At 36.8% G+C, this 18369-nt stretch overlaps 2 protein-coding genes across 2 annotated transcripts; both read left to right on the top strand.

Moving 5' to 3' along the window:
• Positions 1-5604: 5604 nt before the first annotated feature.
• LOC148854234 (uncharacterized) lies at positions 5605-10760 on the top strand. Its single transcript, XM_088981968.1, has 5 exons — positions 5605-6089; positions 6200-7659; positions 9424-9837; positions 10024-10253; positions 10394-10760. The coding sequence occupies exons 1-5, from the start codon at positions 5935-5937 to the stop codon at positions 10646-10648; spliced, it is 2514 nt and encodes an 837-aa protein (XP_088838094.1). The 5' UTR covers positions 5605-5934; the 3' UTR covers positions 10649-10760.
• A 5119-nt stretch (positions 10761-15879) lies between these two features.
• On the top strand, positions 15880-18197 carry LOC148854233 (large ribosomal subunit protein eL34). Its single transcript, XM_088984201.1, has 4 exons — positions 15880-16018; positions 16482-16561; positions 17687-17796; positions 17902-18197. The coding sequence occupies exons 1-4, from the start codon at positions 15940-15942 to the stop codon at positions 17993-17995; spliced, it is 363 nt and encodes a 120-aa protein (XP_088840327.1). The 5' UTR covers positions 15880-15939; the 3' UTR covers positions 17996-18197.
• Positions 18198-18369: the final 172 nt, after the last annotated feature.

Genomic DNA, 18369 nt, shown 5'->3' with positions numbered 1-18369 from the left:
AATAACTAAAAAATATTAATTATTAAATACTATATTTGTTAAAATATTGTTAATTATTAAAAGTAATGTAATTATTAATTTACTGTTAATTAATAAATAGTATTGATTAATTAATAAATGCATTATTTATTAATGTAATTATTAATACTATTTTTAATAAAGTAGAATTTATTAAAATACTATTAATTATTAAAAACACTATAATTATTAAAATATTGTTAGATATTAAAATATTGTAATTATTAAATTTCTGTATTTATTTAAAATATATTAATTTGTGGAAATTATCATATTTTCAGAAATATTGCTAATTTCATGGCTAAAACTAATTAAATGTAATTTTTGGAAATTAAATATAACTTTTTGGTAATTAAATGTAATTTTTTGCTATTTATAGCTTAAATTATAGTTACTGTTAATTACAATTTAAATATAATTATTGTTAATTATATTACTGTTAATAACTAATATTCATTATTTTTCATTATTATTCAGAATTATTTAGCAATAAAATTCAATTAACTTAATTTTTCTAATTATTTTTAGTATTTTACTTAAGTTTTAGGTTTTTCAGAATTTTTGGTATTTTTCATTATTATTCAATATTTTTTGCATATGAGTAGTTTTCAATAGTTTTCAGTATTTTCAGCATTTACTGTTACATATTAGTCACTACAAAATTAATTTTCATTTGCTTCTAATGAAAATAAAATAAATAACTAAATAAATGGCATAGTTAATAAAAAATACAATTAATTTTCAATATTTTTCAAAAATTTCTGGCTTGGGTATTTTTAATAAATTTTGTTATATTTAATTATCATTCATTAATTAATATCATTTATTAACATTAAATTGTATTTTGAATATTATTTAAATTATATTTGAAACTATATGTAATATAATTAAATTTTTAAGCAGTAATTGAAAGTAATTACACTTAAATGATTTATTTAAATGTAGTTTAATCTATACAAAGTAGAAACTTACATTTAATGAACGGAAATTATCGAAGAAAATAACAAAAAATGGATTGACATGATTTCTAATAAATATGATAAATTTCTAAAAAATAGAAAATATAACCATTAAAATTACTTTCGGAGAGAAGCTATTTATCTAATTTTTTAATTTTTTTGCATTTTCCCTATTTTCTTTTTTTTAATATAAAAAAGTAATCATTGCTTTTCTTTATTAGATTAATAAAGCTATGCACTATTAGAGAGAGAGAGAGAGAGAGATGTAACCGTATTTATTAATATAGTACTTTAATATAATTACAATATTTTTTTTAATTAACAGTATTAATCGTATTTATTAATTAACAATATTTTTAAATAATTATCAGTATTTATTTAAAAACGGTATTAAATAATGTATTTATTAATTAATATGATGTAAATTATAGTTTACTAAAAAAGTATTAACAATTACAGCATTTATTAATTAACAGTAATTAAATAATTACAATATTTTATTCATTAACATTATTAACTGTACTTTTAATTCATATAGTATTTTTAATAATTATGGTATTATTAATTAATTAAAAGTATTTATTGAAATACTGAATTTATTAATTAACAGTATTTTTAATAAATATAGTACTTTTAATAATTACAATATTTTAATTGATTAACACTATTTATTAAAAATAGTGTATTTTTAATTATTAAAGTATTAATAATTAAATGTATTTTTCAGTATTTTCAATAATTCAAGTATTATTAATTCCAGTATTTACTAATTAAGAATGTTTATTAAAATATTGTACTTATTAAAAATATTAATATTTTTAATTAATTCATTAATTAACAGTTTTTTTTTAAAATTGTTAATTAATGTATGTTATAATTTAAATTGTATTTTAAGTATTATACTTGAAACTGTAAGTAATATAATTAAATCTTGAACTGTAATTAAAAGTAATTATATTTAAATTATTTATTTAAATATAATTTAAGCTATAAATAGCAGAAAGTTACATTTAATGAACAGAAATAGTTTTGTCATAATTAGCAAAAATTATCCAACAAATTACCAAAAATGGATTAACATGGTTTCCATAAATTACCAAAAAATTAAAAAAATGTAACCATTAAAATTACTTTTGAAAATATGTACCAATTATTAATAATCTTCAAGAAGTAAATGTAATTAGTTCATAGTGTTTTTAAAATACATTTCTTTTTTCGCATAAATAATAAATTATATAATTCAAACATTATAATCCTTATCTATGATGATATTAGTTCATAGTGTTACAATGAAAAAAGAAAAAAATGTATTTACTATTATGTATTTCCATTTTTTCACTTTCACTCAATAAAGAGTGCAATGGGTCCCGCTAGTATATATATACATATAAGCTCCGAACCCATTGTACAACCCAAAATTAAAACCGTTTGTATAACAGGAACACCCTCAAGAAGTCAAGCCTCAACTCTCCCCATTTTATTGGCTTAATTGGAAATGACAGTCTCACTCCCCGCTGTACTGATCAAAACAGTGTTCTGAGTTCTGAAATCGGACTAAGACAGTCAAACTGATAAAACATTGACCAGATTAATTTTCTGGATTTTTTTTAATGGGCTGGACTGGACACTTAAACCAGTAGAAGGGTGACTGACTGAAACCAAGCTTTAGAGGTTTACGGTTTTTAGGCACGTATATTAGACCCAAAATGAGGCAATGGAAATGGTATGGGCGTGGTACAACTACAAAAGCATTTTCCATCTGAAACAAAACACATATCGCCAACAGAAAAAGTAGAGTTCACGGTTGACACATACATTTCAAAGAAGCCACGTCCCTCACTCCCACATCACGCGAGTCCACAAAAGGGCGCGCGTGTATCTTGACGTCGTCCACTTTGCCTTCTTCTCAAGTCCAAATTTCAGATATCTCTATACATGCACATGTAACATTTACTTTACTTTAAGCTACAAATTCACATGGAATGTTCCTCATTTCTCATTTATATATCACTTTAACCAACTTTTATATTAACATTTTTATTTAATATCAAACATTAATTTTTCATTTCATAAATTAATTAATTATAATTTTAATTACCGTGATATTCGATGTCCAACAATCCGATGCCGACTCCTACCTCCAATTGGTCGTTCATTTTTTTAATCAAATAAAGCTGGCAAACAGTTGCTGATAGAATCAACAAGTTAATAGTCCAAACACAACTTTGTTTACTAATTACGCCCTGTTCATACTAAATTTATAGATAAAACAGCGCTCTGGTTGGATATGGACTTTGCCCCGATGAGAAGAAAACAAAGAAACTAATCAAAAGAGTCAGGCATCGTGCATACGTAGCTTTAAAACATTTGTAGGAAATGTCCCCTCTTTAGCTACCTCTGAAAGAAACTTTAATATCATACAGATTTGTCGATGGCATGCATTGACAATTAAGAAAATTTCGCGTTTTTTTTTTTCCTAATCCGGTCAAGCTACCACACGTGAAATTCAAATTCGATATTAACAAAACTAGTTATTACATCAGCTGAAAGTTATATTACCACCTAATTACATTCAATCTCAATCATCAGCACCAATTAAGCCACCAAAATCTGGACCAAGTTCAACGCGATGGCTTTTTCAGTATTTAGTGTTCACACACCAATCTTCTGTAGCACATGGAGATTTCCCTCATTGTCTTACAAATTTGAGCATATAATGACATTTTCCTACCTTATGCGTAAAGCAGGTGCTTCTGTTGAGCCTCTTAAAAACTAACACGCATAGAAAGAGAGAAAACCGAGAGAATTGAAATGTTCAGGTTTGGAGGGGGTGATATGTGATGATGCGTAATTCGGCCACTCCTAACTGGAAGTGACGAGGTTTTTAGCTGGCGACGGGTAAGAGATACCTGCAAGAAGGACGAAGGGATCCGGGGTTGAATACCCGACGGAGATTCTCCCATGCTTAAGTTAGAACTCGGTAGCGAGCTGAGAGAGAATAAGTTTGCAAGAATATGAGAAAGCTAGAGAGTGGTGAATATGCGATACCTTAGTCCCTCGGGAGTTAAAGTGTCTATATACTGATGCTTTGACGACTTCGGTTGAGTCAGCCACGTATCCCTACTGTGGCGGGTTATGCTTGTCAGGTAGCATCTCGAGGTGGCTGACCATTATTTTCAGGACTGAAGGCAGGCGGGCTACAGTGATCGTTGCTTGGTACGGTCCCGCCAATCGGGAGACAACCCGCAGGTCACGACGCCACCTGTCGAGAGACGTGGGTATAACCTTCTGAATCTACAAGTGCTGCACTGCCAGACAAAGGACGTGGGAGCAGTGCGGAAGGTACGGTTGTCAGGCAGGAAGCTTCTCGTGGGGCACTGGACTACTTGATAACGAGCAACCTTGTTGCGAGCTACTTGTGATGAACTGTTGGTGACGTGCCGAGGTGGTTCTGCCCGAGGTGAGTCATCTCCGAGGCGGCTCACTTGCCTGGGTCTAGACTATCGTGAACTTGATCCTTTTAATTCGCGAATTGGGATGAACTCGTCCCGAAGTACCTTCAGCTCGGAACATTATTGTACCCGAGCTCATTCCGTAGCGAGTTGATACTTGTTGAGTTGTCATCTATGTTGTCATGAGTTTCCAGACTACATGATGGTGACCTGCCTAGTGGCGAGCTGCCTGTGTGTTGCATGGTAGCAAATTGCCTGTGAGTGCTGCATGATGGCGAACTGCCTGTGGCAAGGTCGAGTTGTCTAGCTATCAAGGGGCTGCACTTATTTGGCATGAGTTGTCAGGTGTCATAATGTCGTTGGAGGGCCAAATCTGCCCTCATCAATATGGTTTGAACTCTAAGGGTTTGTTCGGTTTGTAGTTAAAATTAGAATCAAATCCCTCAAAATCGAAATGGTTTATTCTCATAATCTGCTTGATTTAGATAGGAATTGATATAAATTTGAATAGAATTTCATTCCCAATAGAGAGAGAGGAAAAGGTCATTCTCTTAAATGGGTGAATGCCATTCCACCAATAATCTTATTGAATGAAATTTGGATTCTGTCCAACCAAAAATTGGAATTCAAATGGCCCATCCTGGTTCTAATTCCAAACCCCTCCTTATTGGCCTATTCCCGTGAACCAAACTTGCCCCGACTTCATTCCGTGTTTCTATTTCAATTATTTAATAGGAGGGAAAAAGAGAATACAACGTATAGTACTTGGAGCCTAGCGTCACACCAAATAATAATTTGTCTATGCTAGGTGCGTTACCTATCAATAGTCAAAGGCATGTTCCATACTTCCATTCCATTAATGATCTACTGGTCCATGGCACAGCGCGCATTATAGACTTTGGCTAATGGTAATTGAAACCCACAGAGGTAAGAGGCCCATTCTGGTTAATTCAACGGTCCACACTGAACCAAACAGTCCAATTATTGAAGCGTGATTAACCGCTGGAGCTGGTATTTCCGTTTCCTTCATCAGAGTGAAACCACGTCGTTAATACTTCGTAAATAGTTTCCTTTTTATGGAAAGTAAAAGAAAGGAATGGAGATTAATTGGCCCAATTTTTAATTAGCAAGTTTAATATCATATATATTGCGTAACATTCCACTTTTAAGCTGATATATATCTCGTCCTCAAAACGTGTAGAGAATACGCAGGGTCCTTAACTGATATTATCTTCTTCTGACCGAATTTCTAGCTTCCAACCCAAAAGACCAGCAAAGAGTTTAAGTCGTTCACAGGTTCCTTTCCCCTCTGGAAAGTAGCTTTGATCTTCTTCCCCTTTTCTCGTTGATTAGGTCAAATCTCAACCTCTTTGTTCTAGATTTTCCCAGTGAGCTTCATGTTCTTCCCTTTCCAAATTTTGCAATGACTTTCAAGGACGGTTATTCAGTTCTTGCTTCAACCACAAGTGGCTGAGAGGTGGATTGAATTGATTGGAAGCCCAAAGATGTTTATTTCCGGTACCCACTTCGATTTGGTGAACAAAAGATCTGTCAATGAGTTTTTGTTCACCAAAATATTTCTTTTTGTTAGTTCTTTCTGGTTTTCTGCCACCGGCTACATGTTTTACCTGATCGGTCTCTTAAGTATATACGTCTTCAGGTAAGCAGAATGGGAAGACTGATAATTAGTGGGATTGTTTAGTTTTCTCGTTCATGAATTGAAACTATATATCATGGATTCTTTAAACCTGATTCGTTTTCTTCCTGCAGATTAAAAAGAGGTAACAGTTCCGGGGGCGACCATACTAACAGCAACGCCGTTGACGATGCAAATGGAGACACTGTTACCCCCGAGGTGGATTATCCAAGTGCTTCAGGTTGTTTCAAGCCGGAAAGTGCACCTGAAATTACCAACTTTGAGAATCCCGATCACGATGAATCTGCCAAGAAAGAGGAATCAAGATTCTGTTTCAAGTTCCAATTCCAGACCTACGAAGAAACTCGAGGAGAATCCGGAGATTCCATTAGCCCCAAAGAAGCGCCCATGGTGAGCACGAGTAAGTATCAAGTTTCTTCCAGGAAAGATTTATATGGTTTTGTTGAAGAACCAGAGGTGGTGAGCTTCACCATCAAAGAATTATATGCGGATTCAAATTGTGGTTCTTTCAGCAATAGAGAGAGAATTCACGGCGGATTCTTGTCGGAGAAGGATTTCCAACAATTGAATTCAAATACAGAAGCTGTTGGTGAACCATCAGTAGAGAATTACTGTCCAGTTGATCCCAGTAAAGAAGAAAAACCAAGGAAAACAGAACCTAGGTCATTTACTAATGATCCGCTAACTGAGAAGGAAGGAGGTAGTTCAGAAATTAATTTTCCCCGTAAGGACGACGTCTCTCGTGAACTCCAGTTTTTGTCTGAAAAAGATTTCAAGGCTTCAAATTCAGAATCAGAATCTGCTAGTTTAAGCGATGTGTTTTCTCCTAGGAATCATACAATTGATTCCAATAATGGTGATTTTTTGTTCGAGAGAGACTTTGGAGGAGGATCAGACACTGTAAATGAGTTGTATTTTGATGGAGAAAAGGTAGAATTAAGGGAAGAAACACAAAATTGCGAAGCGGCCCATCCGCAGAATACAAACTACTTGTTGGACAATGAAACCATCGAGATCAGTGAGGGCCCTTCCTCTGTTTGGGAACCTATCAAACACAGAGTACACTTTATGGATGATGACATAGAATTAATGGAAGACGATCAAACTTCTGAAGAATCCAATTTGCCGAGCCCAAGCACTTCAGCGGATACAGAAGTTCTGTCCAACAATGATTTTGAGGAAGAAGAAGAAGAAGACAATCCAGGACCGGATGTCTTAGGCAACTTCAAGGAGAGGGAAGCAGTTGATGGTTTAGAAATATATGGACAACCCAATATACAGAATTCATCCGTATCAGAAACAGATGATGCAGACGAATTGGAATTTCTGTGGGAACATGAGGAATTGATAGAACAATTGAGGATGGAGTTGAGAAAGGTGAAAGGCGGTGGACTTCCAACCATCTTAGAGGAAGATGAGTCTCCCAAGATAATGGATGATCTGAAGCCGTGGAAGATTGATGAGAAGTTCCAACACGAGGATAGAATGGAGGAGCTACAGAGGTTCTACAAGAGTTACAGTGAACGAATGCGAAAGTTGGACATCTTGAATTATCAGAAGATGTATGCAATTGGTAAGTCCAAATTACAACACTCCTTTACATTTATTTCCTAAGAAATAATTCCTGCTGTTGAACTCTTCAAATCATATCTGCTGATGCGATTGCAGAGGCAGCACTTTACGCCCTTGCGAGATTGTGTGAACTCTAGACTAAACCGCCATTACTGCGGAATAGTTGAATAGTTGCATGGTGCAACTTCTTTTTTGGCCCACTTGGCCCATAAAAGACGGCCCTAGATTTGTCCAACATGTTCATAGAATATGAGATGGTCGGTGATTCGACTTCCTAATGGCCCACTTTCTTTTTATCATGGACTTGATCAAAAGTCAATTTAGGTATTCGGGTTTTCTTGTTCTTTTCAAAGTTTTGATTGGGTAGGAGAAAGCTAACAAGTGGGCCGAAAAGCCGTGGCAAATACAAATATGCTACAATACTTCTTTCGTTTTTTATTCCTGATGAGTGATGAGTAGGCAAATTTTCTTTTACTCAATTTATTTTCTATATAGGTTTGAGTATGACTACACACTCTTCTAATACTTGGAAAGTTTTGTGTCATTATTTTTATTAGGCATATATGTATACAACACAACAAGTATAGAAATGCAGTTGTTTTGAGTTTTGGCTGTGGTTCATAAATTAATACTTGAGCATAACACAATATTCTGATATTAGGACCATTAAAGCCAGTAATATAGAACCCTTTTTCAAGGCTAAAAACTGCTAGTTATAGATACGAATTATTATAAAAATATATAGAATTGATAATATTTATATCTAGTTTATGTAATATATTAATAGTACTTTATAGTATATAAGAGAGTTGAGTGGAACTTTAACTAAGCAGAGCCCACCAAAATTTAGCTCATTTACATCCCTATTTAGGAACTGTAACGTTAAAGCTATTTTTTATTTATTTCTATTTGTCAGTATGTTTCCTAATGTCATCAATCAATTTATCAAACGGTTGAGGACTTGAACCACATCTATTCACGTTGACGCTTTACGTAATCCTACAATATTCAATAGTGAGAGGGATCTTTTTCAAGTGGACTTTTTACTTATGGTGGGTTGCCCACCATGAGTTGCTGATGACATTTTTTTTTTTGTCTAATAAGCACTAATTGTTTCTTTAACCTTTATTGATGCCCAAAAATGTATCGCATATAGTAAAATTAGGTATAGTTCTATTACCTAAAAACAAAAGAACAAAGAGGCCCACATTCATTGTACTTGTCATTTAAAAATTATGCTCACTAAGTAATATTAGATTAAAAAAAAAAACATTGTTAAGATGAATAATTTTTGCTTTAACGATATAAAGACAAAGAGGAGAAAAGCTACATAAGTTACAAACCTATTATAGACCAATCAAGAATGATTTTTGAAGCTTTTCTCGTCCCAAATCAAAGGCCAAATGGTAACATAACATCCCATTACTCGTGCATATATTATATACACACACACAAAAGCCCCTGTTTACAGTTTACTCTTTGTCTTCCTGTGATTTAATAGATATAAAGGTTCCGTGACCAGGTAGCCCATGATGCCAGCACCTTTCATGATTAAATTATGCATTTTCTTAGAGGCTAACAAGTGTTGGAAGTTGGAACTAAGGAAACATGGATGAGAATAACTCTCTAGCTTTCTCAATTCTCATTTACCTAGTTATAGCAATATATACTTAATTAAGCATGCAAATTCGTATGAATATATAAAACTTTGTTTTTATTTTCTTTTCAAGTTGATTTGGAGTACCTAAATCCTCGTATATTTTAGGTTTTCTCCAGCTGAAGGACTCATATCAATCAATTTCAAACCGAAAATCAACTACTCCAGCAATCATGTCCCTTCTCTGTCATAATTTCAGACTATTCAAACGTGGGAGAGTTGAAGCTGACCCTGCGATGAAGTTTGCTGGAGAGTTGCAGTGTGATTTGGAAATGGTGTATGTGGGACAGACATGTCTGTCCTGGGAGCTCCTCTACTGGCAATACAAGAAGGCCCAGGAGCTGCAGGAAACTGACCAAGATGGTATCCGGCGATACAACCATGTTGCTGGAGAATTTCAACAGTTTCAAGTCATCATCCAAAGATTCCTGGAGAACGAGCCTTTTGAAGGACCTAGGGTTCAAAACTACGTTAAGAATCGATGCGTCCTTCGCAACCTTCTTCAAGTTCCAGTCATAAAAGGTAATGGAGATGGAGACTAAGTAATATATAATGCACCAAGGTTTTGATTTTATTGGGTGATTTGGTTGCTTGACTCTCTTCTCTTAAAAAAATGGAATACTATTAATCCTCTGTTTGCATTGTAAGCAGAGGATACTAAGTTTATTTTAGCGGCAAATGATAACATGAAGGTTTATTGTACTGCAGAGGATGTGAAGAACAAAATGAAAGGAAAAGGTAGAAGAGGAGACGACGTGATCACAATCTCAATGTTAATAAAGACCATTCAGAAGTCGATGCAGATTATTTGGGAATTTATTCGGGCCGATAAGGATGAAGCTAATGTGATTCTGAAGGGCCTCCTTGGAACCCAAGCTGGACTTCAAAACTCTGCAGACTCTGCACTTTTGATGGATGTACAGACAGATCTTCAAAAGGTTGGCTACTTGGCTTTCTAATTAATTTCATATTCTTATATAATAATTGTTATTATTTTTAGTTTGTATTTGTATGTTTGTGAAAGGGCTCGTTTTAACTATATCATTGTCATTTGCTTTGGTTTCCTGCTCTAATACAGAAGGAGAAAAAACTCAAAGACCTTTTGAGAACTGGAAACTGCATTGTGAAGAGGTTGCAGAAGCACCATCAAGAAAGCAGATTTGATGAAGTCATGTTCTGCTCTCAAGTTGACTTGAAGTTAGTGTCTAGAGTTCTAAACATGTCCAGAATAACAAGTGAACAACTAGAATGGTGTCATAAGAAATTAAACAAGATCAATTTTGTACACAGGAAGATTCGTAGGGAACCTTCAATTTTGTTGTTTCCATGTTGAATTTATTTACCTATCCCTACTGTAACATATCTTTTATCTGCGGTCTGCAGATCCATATATACAGTTACACAGAGAGAAGAAATATACAAAATACTATATTTTGAATGAACAATTGCCCCTCTGCTATGTACTATGTTTTACTAGAGAGAGAGAGATCCATTTTCAACTAAGTGTGTAAGAAAGGACGGAGTGCAACTTTGGGTCATGCTAGCTGCCCAAAACTAGTCTAAACTTGATGTGAAATACGCCTTAATGGGCTGAGTATGGTATGAGGTCCCGGTCACTAATTTAGGTTAGCCCATGAAGTTGAGTTTTGGCTGGGTTTGGACAGAATCATAGAAAACAAATAACATATATTGGCTTGTTTCCCCCGTGTTGACCATTCGGATTTTTGTTTTTTCATTTTTTGTTTATCATTCAGATTATGCCCACATAACCAATTTCACTAGTCACTAGTTTCTAATATCTGTAATGAGTGCACCGGAAAAGAATTTCAGTTCCAGTTTACGGCCAATCAATCAATTTGATCATTCTGGCCCAGCCAAAATCAAACCAACTGAGTTGTTCTTCTAAATGCAAGCTGTTCTATGTTTTTCTCCATTATCATTCAAGTTATGCAATATTTGCACATGGAAGACCTTTTTTAGTATTCATTGAAACTTTTTATTGAAGATACAAAGGAGTATGATGTAGAATGTAGAATATTGATGAGGGGTTTTTTGGCGGTACCCTGTTGTTTGGACTACTTTCAGGTGCCGGTGACTCAGAGGCTGAAGTGGAGGATTTTTGTTGGATGAGGACTTGGATGCCGAGCTATGGGTAGATTGGGTGCCGAGCTGGATTGATTGTTAAGGTAGGTAGCTCTTCAAAGAAACCTACAAGGAATCAAAGTTAGAGGACTTGGGGTGGCTAACCAAGCGAGCTCGCTTTGATGATTAAGTTAGTATTCTCATAGTAGACCACGAGCTAAAAAATTATAAAGTATGAGAGCTAGAATGTGCTTACTCGCCTCTCTCTTGTGTCATTGAGGTTGGTGCCTTTATATAGGCGTTGTTTGGTTTAGGCCTCACGCACTATATCAGAGGTTTCTGAGAGGTCGTGCCTAATTGGTCCGAGATCCTCGGAGGTAACCGCCATGCACGTTGACCATCCTCTAGAGCATTTGGTACGTGCGCCAACTTTCAAGAAACTTGGGAGCGTCGGGATATGCATGCCGAATTTATCGACGAGCACATCTCGTAGGTCACCGCCTAGTCCCCCAGTCAAGTCGGCAAGCCCTCGAGGGAGGTCGCTCCTTGCGTCGATGTCACTTTTGCCAGTGACGAGGTGCTACAGGCTGACCCTGGATGAGGTGCTACAAGCCGACCTAAGTTGTGGTTGAGGTCGCTAGGTCGGCGTAAAGGCAGGTCGCCAGGTCGGCGGTGAAGGCAGGTTGCCAGGTCGGCAGTAAAGACAGGTCGCCAGGTCGGGGTAAAGACGAGTTGCGATCTGGGACTCCTAGTCATCACTTAGGTGGTGTCTAGGTGTCATCTAGCTATTCTGAGATGCCATGTGTCACAATGTCATTGGAGGGCCAAACCCACTCAAATCAATTGCCCCCACTCCCGAGTTGAAAGTAGCTCAGCGAAGGGAGTAAATCGCTCCTTTTGGCCCGAAATGACTAATTTGATAAGCTCGTAGTCGTAAGCGTCGGTTCAGTTTGCTTCTCAGATCGGAAGAGTCCAAGTGTTTGCAGCCTTATATAGGACCTCTCTGTCTTGATTATCGGGGCATGAGAGCAAATTCATCTACTCGAGGAGAGGTGGAGCAGGTACCCCGATGGCATCTACCTTGTTAGGGATGCGACCATCAAGGGGTTTTACAATCCAACTAAGTACCTCAAATGCGAAGCTCATCATGCCATCCTCAAGAAGGGGTTCTGTGTGGTTGTTTTATCAGGTCGCTCCACCTAGGTAGACTTCGACGCAGTGTTTCTCGATCTGGTTCTCAAAAGAGTAGCCGACGAGTTCGATGCAGAGCTAGGAACCAAGGTGGAGGTCGACCGTGAAGAGATCGGCCAAGTTTGCGTCCATCATGATGCTGAAAGCGAACTAGTCTTTTCTTTGTTTTTCTTTCTTGTGTCAAATTAATCTTCCTCCCATCGTTTCTTTCTCTCACTTTCTTTTTCTCCAAAATATTTTCTAAGTGTGGATTCACCCGAGGTGCCGAACTGGTGGGCTGGGCATAGTTAAGAATAATTCGAGGTCGATGTAAGGCGAGGAGCGCAAACACTATAGGGAATGTATCCGACATGTTTGCACACCAATGAACGTGAACTGCTTTTTTATTTCGCCCATGTCGGAGAGGCGACTGGGTTTAGATTACCCCTATTGAAGCCATCGGGGTTTAAGTTGCCCATGTCGAAGCGACTGGGTCTTGTGTGGTGCCGAGTTCTTCTGTCAGCTCGCCACCATAACCATCAGGTCTAGGGAGCGACTCATAGTTCACTCTCCTTATTCTTGATTTTGCCCATGTCGAAGGGGCGACTGGGTCTCAGGTTGTGCCAAGGTCTTTATCAGCTCGGCACTTTAGCCCTTAGGCTTTGGGAGCGACTTCGTAGTCTACTCTCCTTAATATTATTTGGCTGATGTGCGGCCTGACCTTTCTGCCTATGGGGGTGTTCATTCTATAGTAACTTCTCATATGGCTGCTATTGCGTCATCCCGTGGGATTATCTTCCTGGGTGAGTGGTTGCGAGACCACGACGTACATGTTCTGCCCCCCCTTGCGAGGGTATAATGTTGTTGTTGGTGTGAGTCGGCAGTTCAGGGCCACGATTGCACTACATCAGCCTCGTAATGACACTAGTCGTCCACTCCTACAAGAATCCATAGGGAGCTCGACTTGCGGGAGCAACTCTACTAACTGTTGGCCATCGACTCGCTCAGGAGCCTTGAGGGGTTCAACCCGTAAGGGCGTTCGCATAGTTTGTAGGCTACTAACTCCCATGGGAGCCGCAAAGGGTTCAATCTATAGGGGAAACCTTGCGAAGAGTACTGATGAGGCTTATCCGGGCTAAAATAAAGTCGGTAGAGCTGCTTAGTCTGTTGGCCATCAACTTCTTGCGGGAACCATGACTGGCTCGACCTTGTGGGGATAGCCTTACTCCGAGGTGCTTGTTGCCAGACTACTGGTTGTTAAGGTCATTCTACTGTTGCCTATTCTACACCGACATAAATACGTCGAGCTGCTCCCATGCTCACATTTGGAAATTCATGCTTCATCTCATGGAACTGCCACACTTCGATCCAGCGGGAACTGCTGATGGCTCTACTTTAGGGAGAGTGGCGTTCACATGCGGTAGCGGGGTATTTATCTGGAGCACTGGGGATGTTGAGTTTCGGCCTGAACTTGTTTGATTGTCATAGGGGAGTTCTCTAGGTTCATCACAGATGTTTTTGCCCCCCCAGTAATTGGTATTTGTTATGAGTGTTGATGTTGCTCAAAAGTGCCTTTGAGTTCATAAAAAATGAAAATTAGAAAGTGAGAGCTTTAATTTCTAAAAGGTGAGACCTTAGATTTCTGGAAGAGAAGGACTTAGCTTTTTAGAGGTGAAAGAGGTAGAATGTTGCTGTTATGCGGGGGGTTTGGGAGGAAAAGAAACTCCAGAATTTTTTAAAATAAATGCAAGAATTATCATGGGCGGGGCATGTATCATTCTTGGGCTTCAGCTTGTAAAAAGTTTGCGGGTTTTATAGAATAAATTAGTAAATTCATCTCTCAGGTGGATAAATAACTTTTTCGCATGAGAAAAAGTTGTTAAAATTTGGATGGGACAAAAATGCCTATTTTAATAGTAGATTTTTATGACTAAAATGGTCATTGACTTATTTAACTGAAAACTAAAAGAACATGAGTAAATGTACTTACTTGGGTAAATAACTTACTGAAAAGCCCTTTAGACTATATTTGGTTTGAAGGAAAAAGTAGGGAAGGGAAGGGAAAGGTAAGGAAACCTCTAAAAAACTTGTATAGGTTTTCTTACCTTTCCCTTATCTACTTTTTACTTCAAACCAAACACAACTTTAGTTTCTAATTCACCAACTTGGCCATTAATGTGTGAGCACAGTCTACTCTATGTATTTGATAGAAGTTCATTTAGAAATCCTGATCTGTGTTGTTTTTGTGTTAAAGACAAGGTAGTATGCCATGGATTTACAGTGGGCCCATAGGGGAGGCTTCTTCAACCAAGGCTGAGATTTTGGAAGTGTTAACAAAGCTAAGAATTGCAATGAATGGGGACTACTCTCCATTGTTAGTAGTGGGTGATTCGCTAGGAACACGTCAAGGAGGACCTTGCTCTTTAAGTGTTTTTCTGTTATTGCCTTAATATCCAATTCAACAACCTATACTATAAGTATAATCCGAAGAAACTAAAATCAAAACATTTAAAGAGGGTCTTTGCACCATTTTGTCCAAATTTAAATGAATCTGATGCAAAGGTCCGAACCCAAATCAATGTAAAATATTAATTTGGTTGCAAATTGCACCTCTAAGGCTGCATTTATTTGTGGTATAAAACTATAAATACCGAATCGGTGTTATACTGTACTCTGATCAGATTTTGTATCCCTTTATGTGGAGTATAATTAAACACCGAAAATCGATACAATACAAATGCATATAAATAATATAAAATACAAGGATTTACACTCTACATTTAACACTAGTACACCACTCGGTGTATAACTCCAACGGTGTAAAAGGCCTGAACTGAACTGTGAAACATGGTTCATGATTCATGTAGTTGGGAGATCGGATAAGGCTTGGTCGCTTGGACAAGTGATGATTGACTAACAATCCCTTCGTTTACTTAAACAAGGGAGCCATGCCAAATTTGAATTTCTGTTTTGGTCGGAATCGTTTGGTTTTTCACATTAGTTCAAAATCTGGCCTTGGCCGCCGGCTCAGTCCAAAGTTTTCATACTCGAACTTGTCTGAGTTTGGATGGGCCAGTCCAGCCCCAGCCCAGCCTCCAGCCCAGCCTGATGTTCGACACCCTCTTAGATTCTGCTCTCAAACTCGGCCCGCCGGCCTGGGCCCAGCCTTTAGTATAAGGGCAGATTGTAATTTCCGTGTAATTAATCTCTACCGTTAGAGAAGATTCTTAAAGCCGTCGGATCTAGGGCATCGCAAATTGGAAGCCTTTTGTTATGGTTTTATTTGGAGGAGGAGAAACCCCTGTTTCAGTCGTTCTCGTATCGCAAGAGAAAGCGGGAGACTTACAAGGGAGGGAAGACTAGCGCTCGAAAATGGTTCAGCGCCTCACCTACCGGAAACGGCACAGCTATGCCACCAAATCCAACCAAACGAGGGTCGTCAAAACACCCGGTATCAATCGATTCCCCGACTTCGAGATAACTTTACAAAACCCTAATTTGCTTCCATATCTCATTTCAAAACTATAGCTATGAGGTATAGTTTAGGCACCTGCTTGTTCTTATCAAGGTTCACTGGAAATCGAAATCCGAGTAAATATTTTTGTTCGCGATACTATACATTTCGAAAAATAAAATAAAATTCTATGTAGTTTTTCGCTATATTCTTTTTATGTTTTCGTGATTTATTTGTGTCTGTTCGTAACACATTGCTGTTGGATGCTTTCCTTTGGTGGTTATTTATTCGATCTCTGGTGTTTCCTTCATATTTCTTTTGATTGCATTTAAATGTTCGTATACGTTGCCTTGGACTATTTTTATTTTATTTTCAAATTTTTGTAGTGTATTCCTCAACTTTTTTAGTTGTTTTAATTTATTTGATGTTTTCTTATTTATGCATATTATGTTGAATTTAGGTGGGAAGCTCGTCTTCCAGAGCACCAAGAAGAGAGCCAGCGGCCCTAAATGTCCTGTTACCGGAAAGAGAATTCAAGGGGTACGCCTTTGTGTCATAATGCTGCGTTGTTTTCGTTTGATTAAATTTCCTATTGATCCCACGTATTATTGCAATGGATATTGGGGATTAGTGTTCATTCAGCCGTATTGAATTTTATTTCACCATTTTGTTCAGGACAATAATGGTTGAATCTTAAAAGTCTGAATGTTGTGGTAAAGTAGATTAATTGTTAAAATGTACCTTCATTTCATATTGTGGTGTTCATCGATGACATTTTCTATTGTTTTTTTATCAGATGGTCATTCATGGCATTTATGCTCTCATTTTCCTTTTATTTTTCTTAGCTATCTTCTGATGTATCTTGGATAATTGAGTCAAATGAAACACGAATTAATGATTCTTAAACCCTCAAGCCAATAAGTTTTTGTGAAGTCCTCTTACAAGTGCTCCCCGTTAAAAGTTGAAACAACTTATTACTCCACAAGATAAACTTTACACAATTAATTTGCTTGTTGTTTCAGTTTGAGGTGCCACAGATGGACTCAGTAGCTTCCTCGTAAAATGTTACTCAGTTAGAATAGTAACTTGAATGGTTGAGAAATATACCAGTGTTGTAAGATCATGGAAGAACTTTTGTTTGGGGAATTACTTGTTGATAATTAGAAGGAATGCCATTTTTTAAAGGTAAAATAGGGTCTAATTTTCAATATAGAAATGCCAGGAATGATAATTATTTTGCATTCATTTTACTTCCAACGAACCACTGTCTCATGGAATTTTTAGTAGATAAATTGTTATTCATTTTAGGTGCAGCTAAATGTGGATTTAACATGTTACATGCACACATTGTTATGGTTGGAAATGATAATGGATTTTGTGGATCCTTTGCACGATTTGAGTTATTTCAATCAATAAAATTTGTTCTATTGCAAGGATATGACTTTTTTTACTAAACTATACTATACAATATTGGTTGTATGATATTGCATGGGTTGATCTTCATCCCCGTTTCTTTCATTGTCTTGTTTGCAAAGTGGAATAATCTTCTGTTTGGTATTGCAATACTTGTGTGTGTATCCTTGCTTCAGACCCAATTTCTCTTTCAGTCTCCAGTTTCAAATTCAGCGGGCCTCAATCCTAATAGAATGTGTTTCCTTGCTTCAGATTCCTCATTTGAGACCTGCGGAATACAAGAGATCTAGATTATCTAGAAACAGAAGGACAGTAAACCGTGCTTATGGTGGCGTATTGTCTGGAAGTGCTGTGCGGGAGAGGTGTGTTCAATCTTCTATTATTCTCCACATGACAGTTAACTTTTGCTATCGCATCTGTACTTTGTAAAAGTTATGAATTGATATTTGGATATTTTGTTTTAACAGGATCATTCGGGCCTTCTTGGTGGAAGAGCAAAAGATAGTGAAGAAGGTGTTGAAGATCCAGAAGGCAAAGGAAAAGCAAGCCGCAAGGAGTTAAGTGACAAAGAGGGGCTTCAAGTTTTGGTTATTAGTTTGATTTTGTCTATTAATGAAACGGTTGCATTGGTTTTGGAATTCGGACGATGTTGCTAGTACTACTATGTTGGCAAATCTGCTCACAGGTTTTGTTTACTGAATGTTAATTGCTTTTTTGGTTGTTGACAACTTCATTTATCTGAATTACTTGGATTAATTTCTTATGTGTGTTTGCATTTACATAAATACAGTATACGGAAAATTCCCAATACCCTCTGTACTTTGGGAATAATGCCACTTTGGTCCCCGAACTTTAAAACATGACAATTCACCATCCGATTTTTCAAAATGTGTCAATGCATTACCTGTTGTTAACCAATCCTTTAACCAGCTGTT

This window comes from Nelumbo lutea, chromosome 4, assembly GCF_056320005.1.
Source record: "Nelumbo lutea isolate HS-2025 chromosome 4, American lotus-T2T, whole genome shotgun sequence".
Classification (NCBI taxonomy): Eukaryota; Viridiplantae; Streptophyta; class Magnoliopsida; order Proteales; family Nelumbonaceae; genus Nelumbo; species Nelumbo lutea.
This window is presented reverse-complemented; position numbering and strand designations above follow the sequence as displayed.

Excerpts from the sequence above, each read along its gene's own strand:
- LOC148854234 (XM_088981968.1), top strand. The coding sequence starts at position 5,935 with ATGTTTATTTCCGGTACCCACTTCGATTTGGTGAACAAAAGATCTGTC. Across the intron at positions 6,090-6,199 it reads TTAAGTATATACGTCTTCAG|ATTAAAAAGAGGTAACAGTT; the intron begins GTAAGCAGAATG and ends TTCTTCCTGCAG. Across the intron at positions 10,254-10,393 it reads TACAGACAGATCTTCAAAAG|AAGGAGAAAAAACTCAAAGA; the intron begins GTTGGCTACTTG and ends GCTCTAATACAG.
- LOC148854233 (XM_088984201.1), top strand. The coding sequence starts at position 15,940 with ATGGTTCAGCGCCTCACCTACCGGAAACGGCACAGCTATGCCACCAAA. Across the intron at positions 16,562-17,686 it reads CCGGAAAGAGAATTCAAGGG|ATTCCTCATTTGAGACCTGC; the intron begins GTACGCCTTTGT and ends TCCTTGCTTCAG. Across the intron at positions 17,797-17,901 it reads GGAAGTGCTGTGCGGGAGAG|GATCATTCGGGCCTTCTTGG; the intron begins GTGTGTTCAATC and ends TTGTTTTAACAG.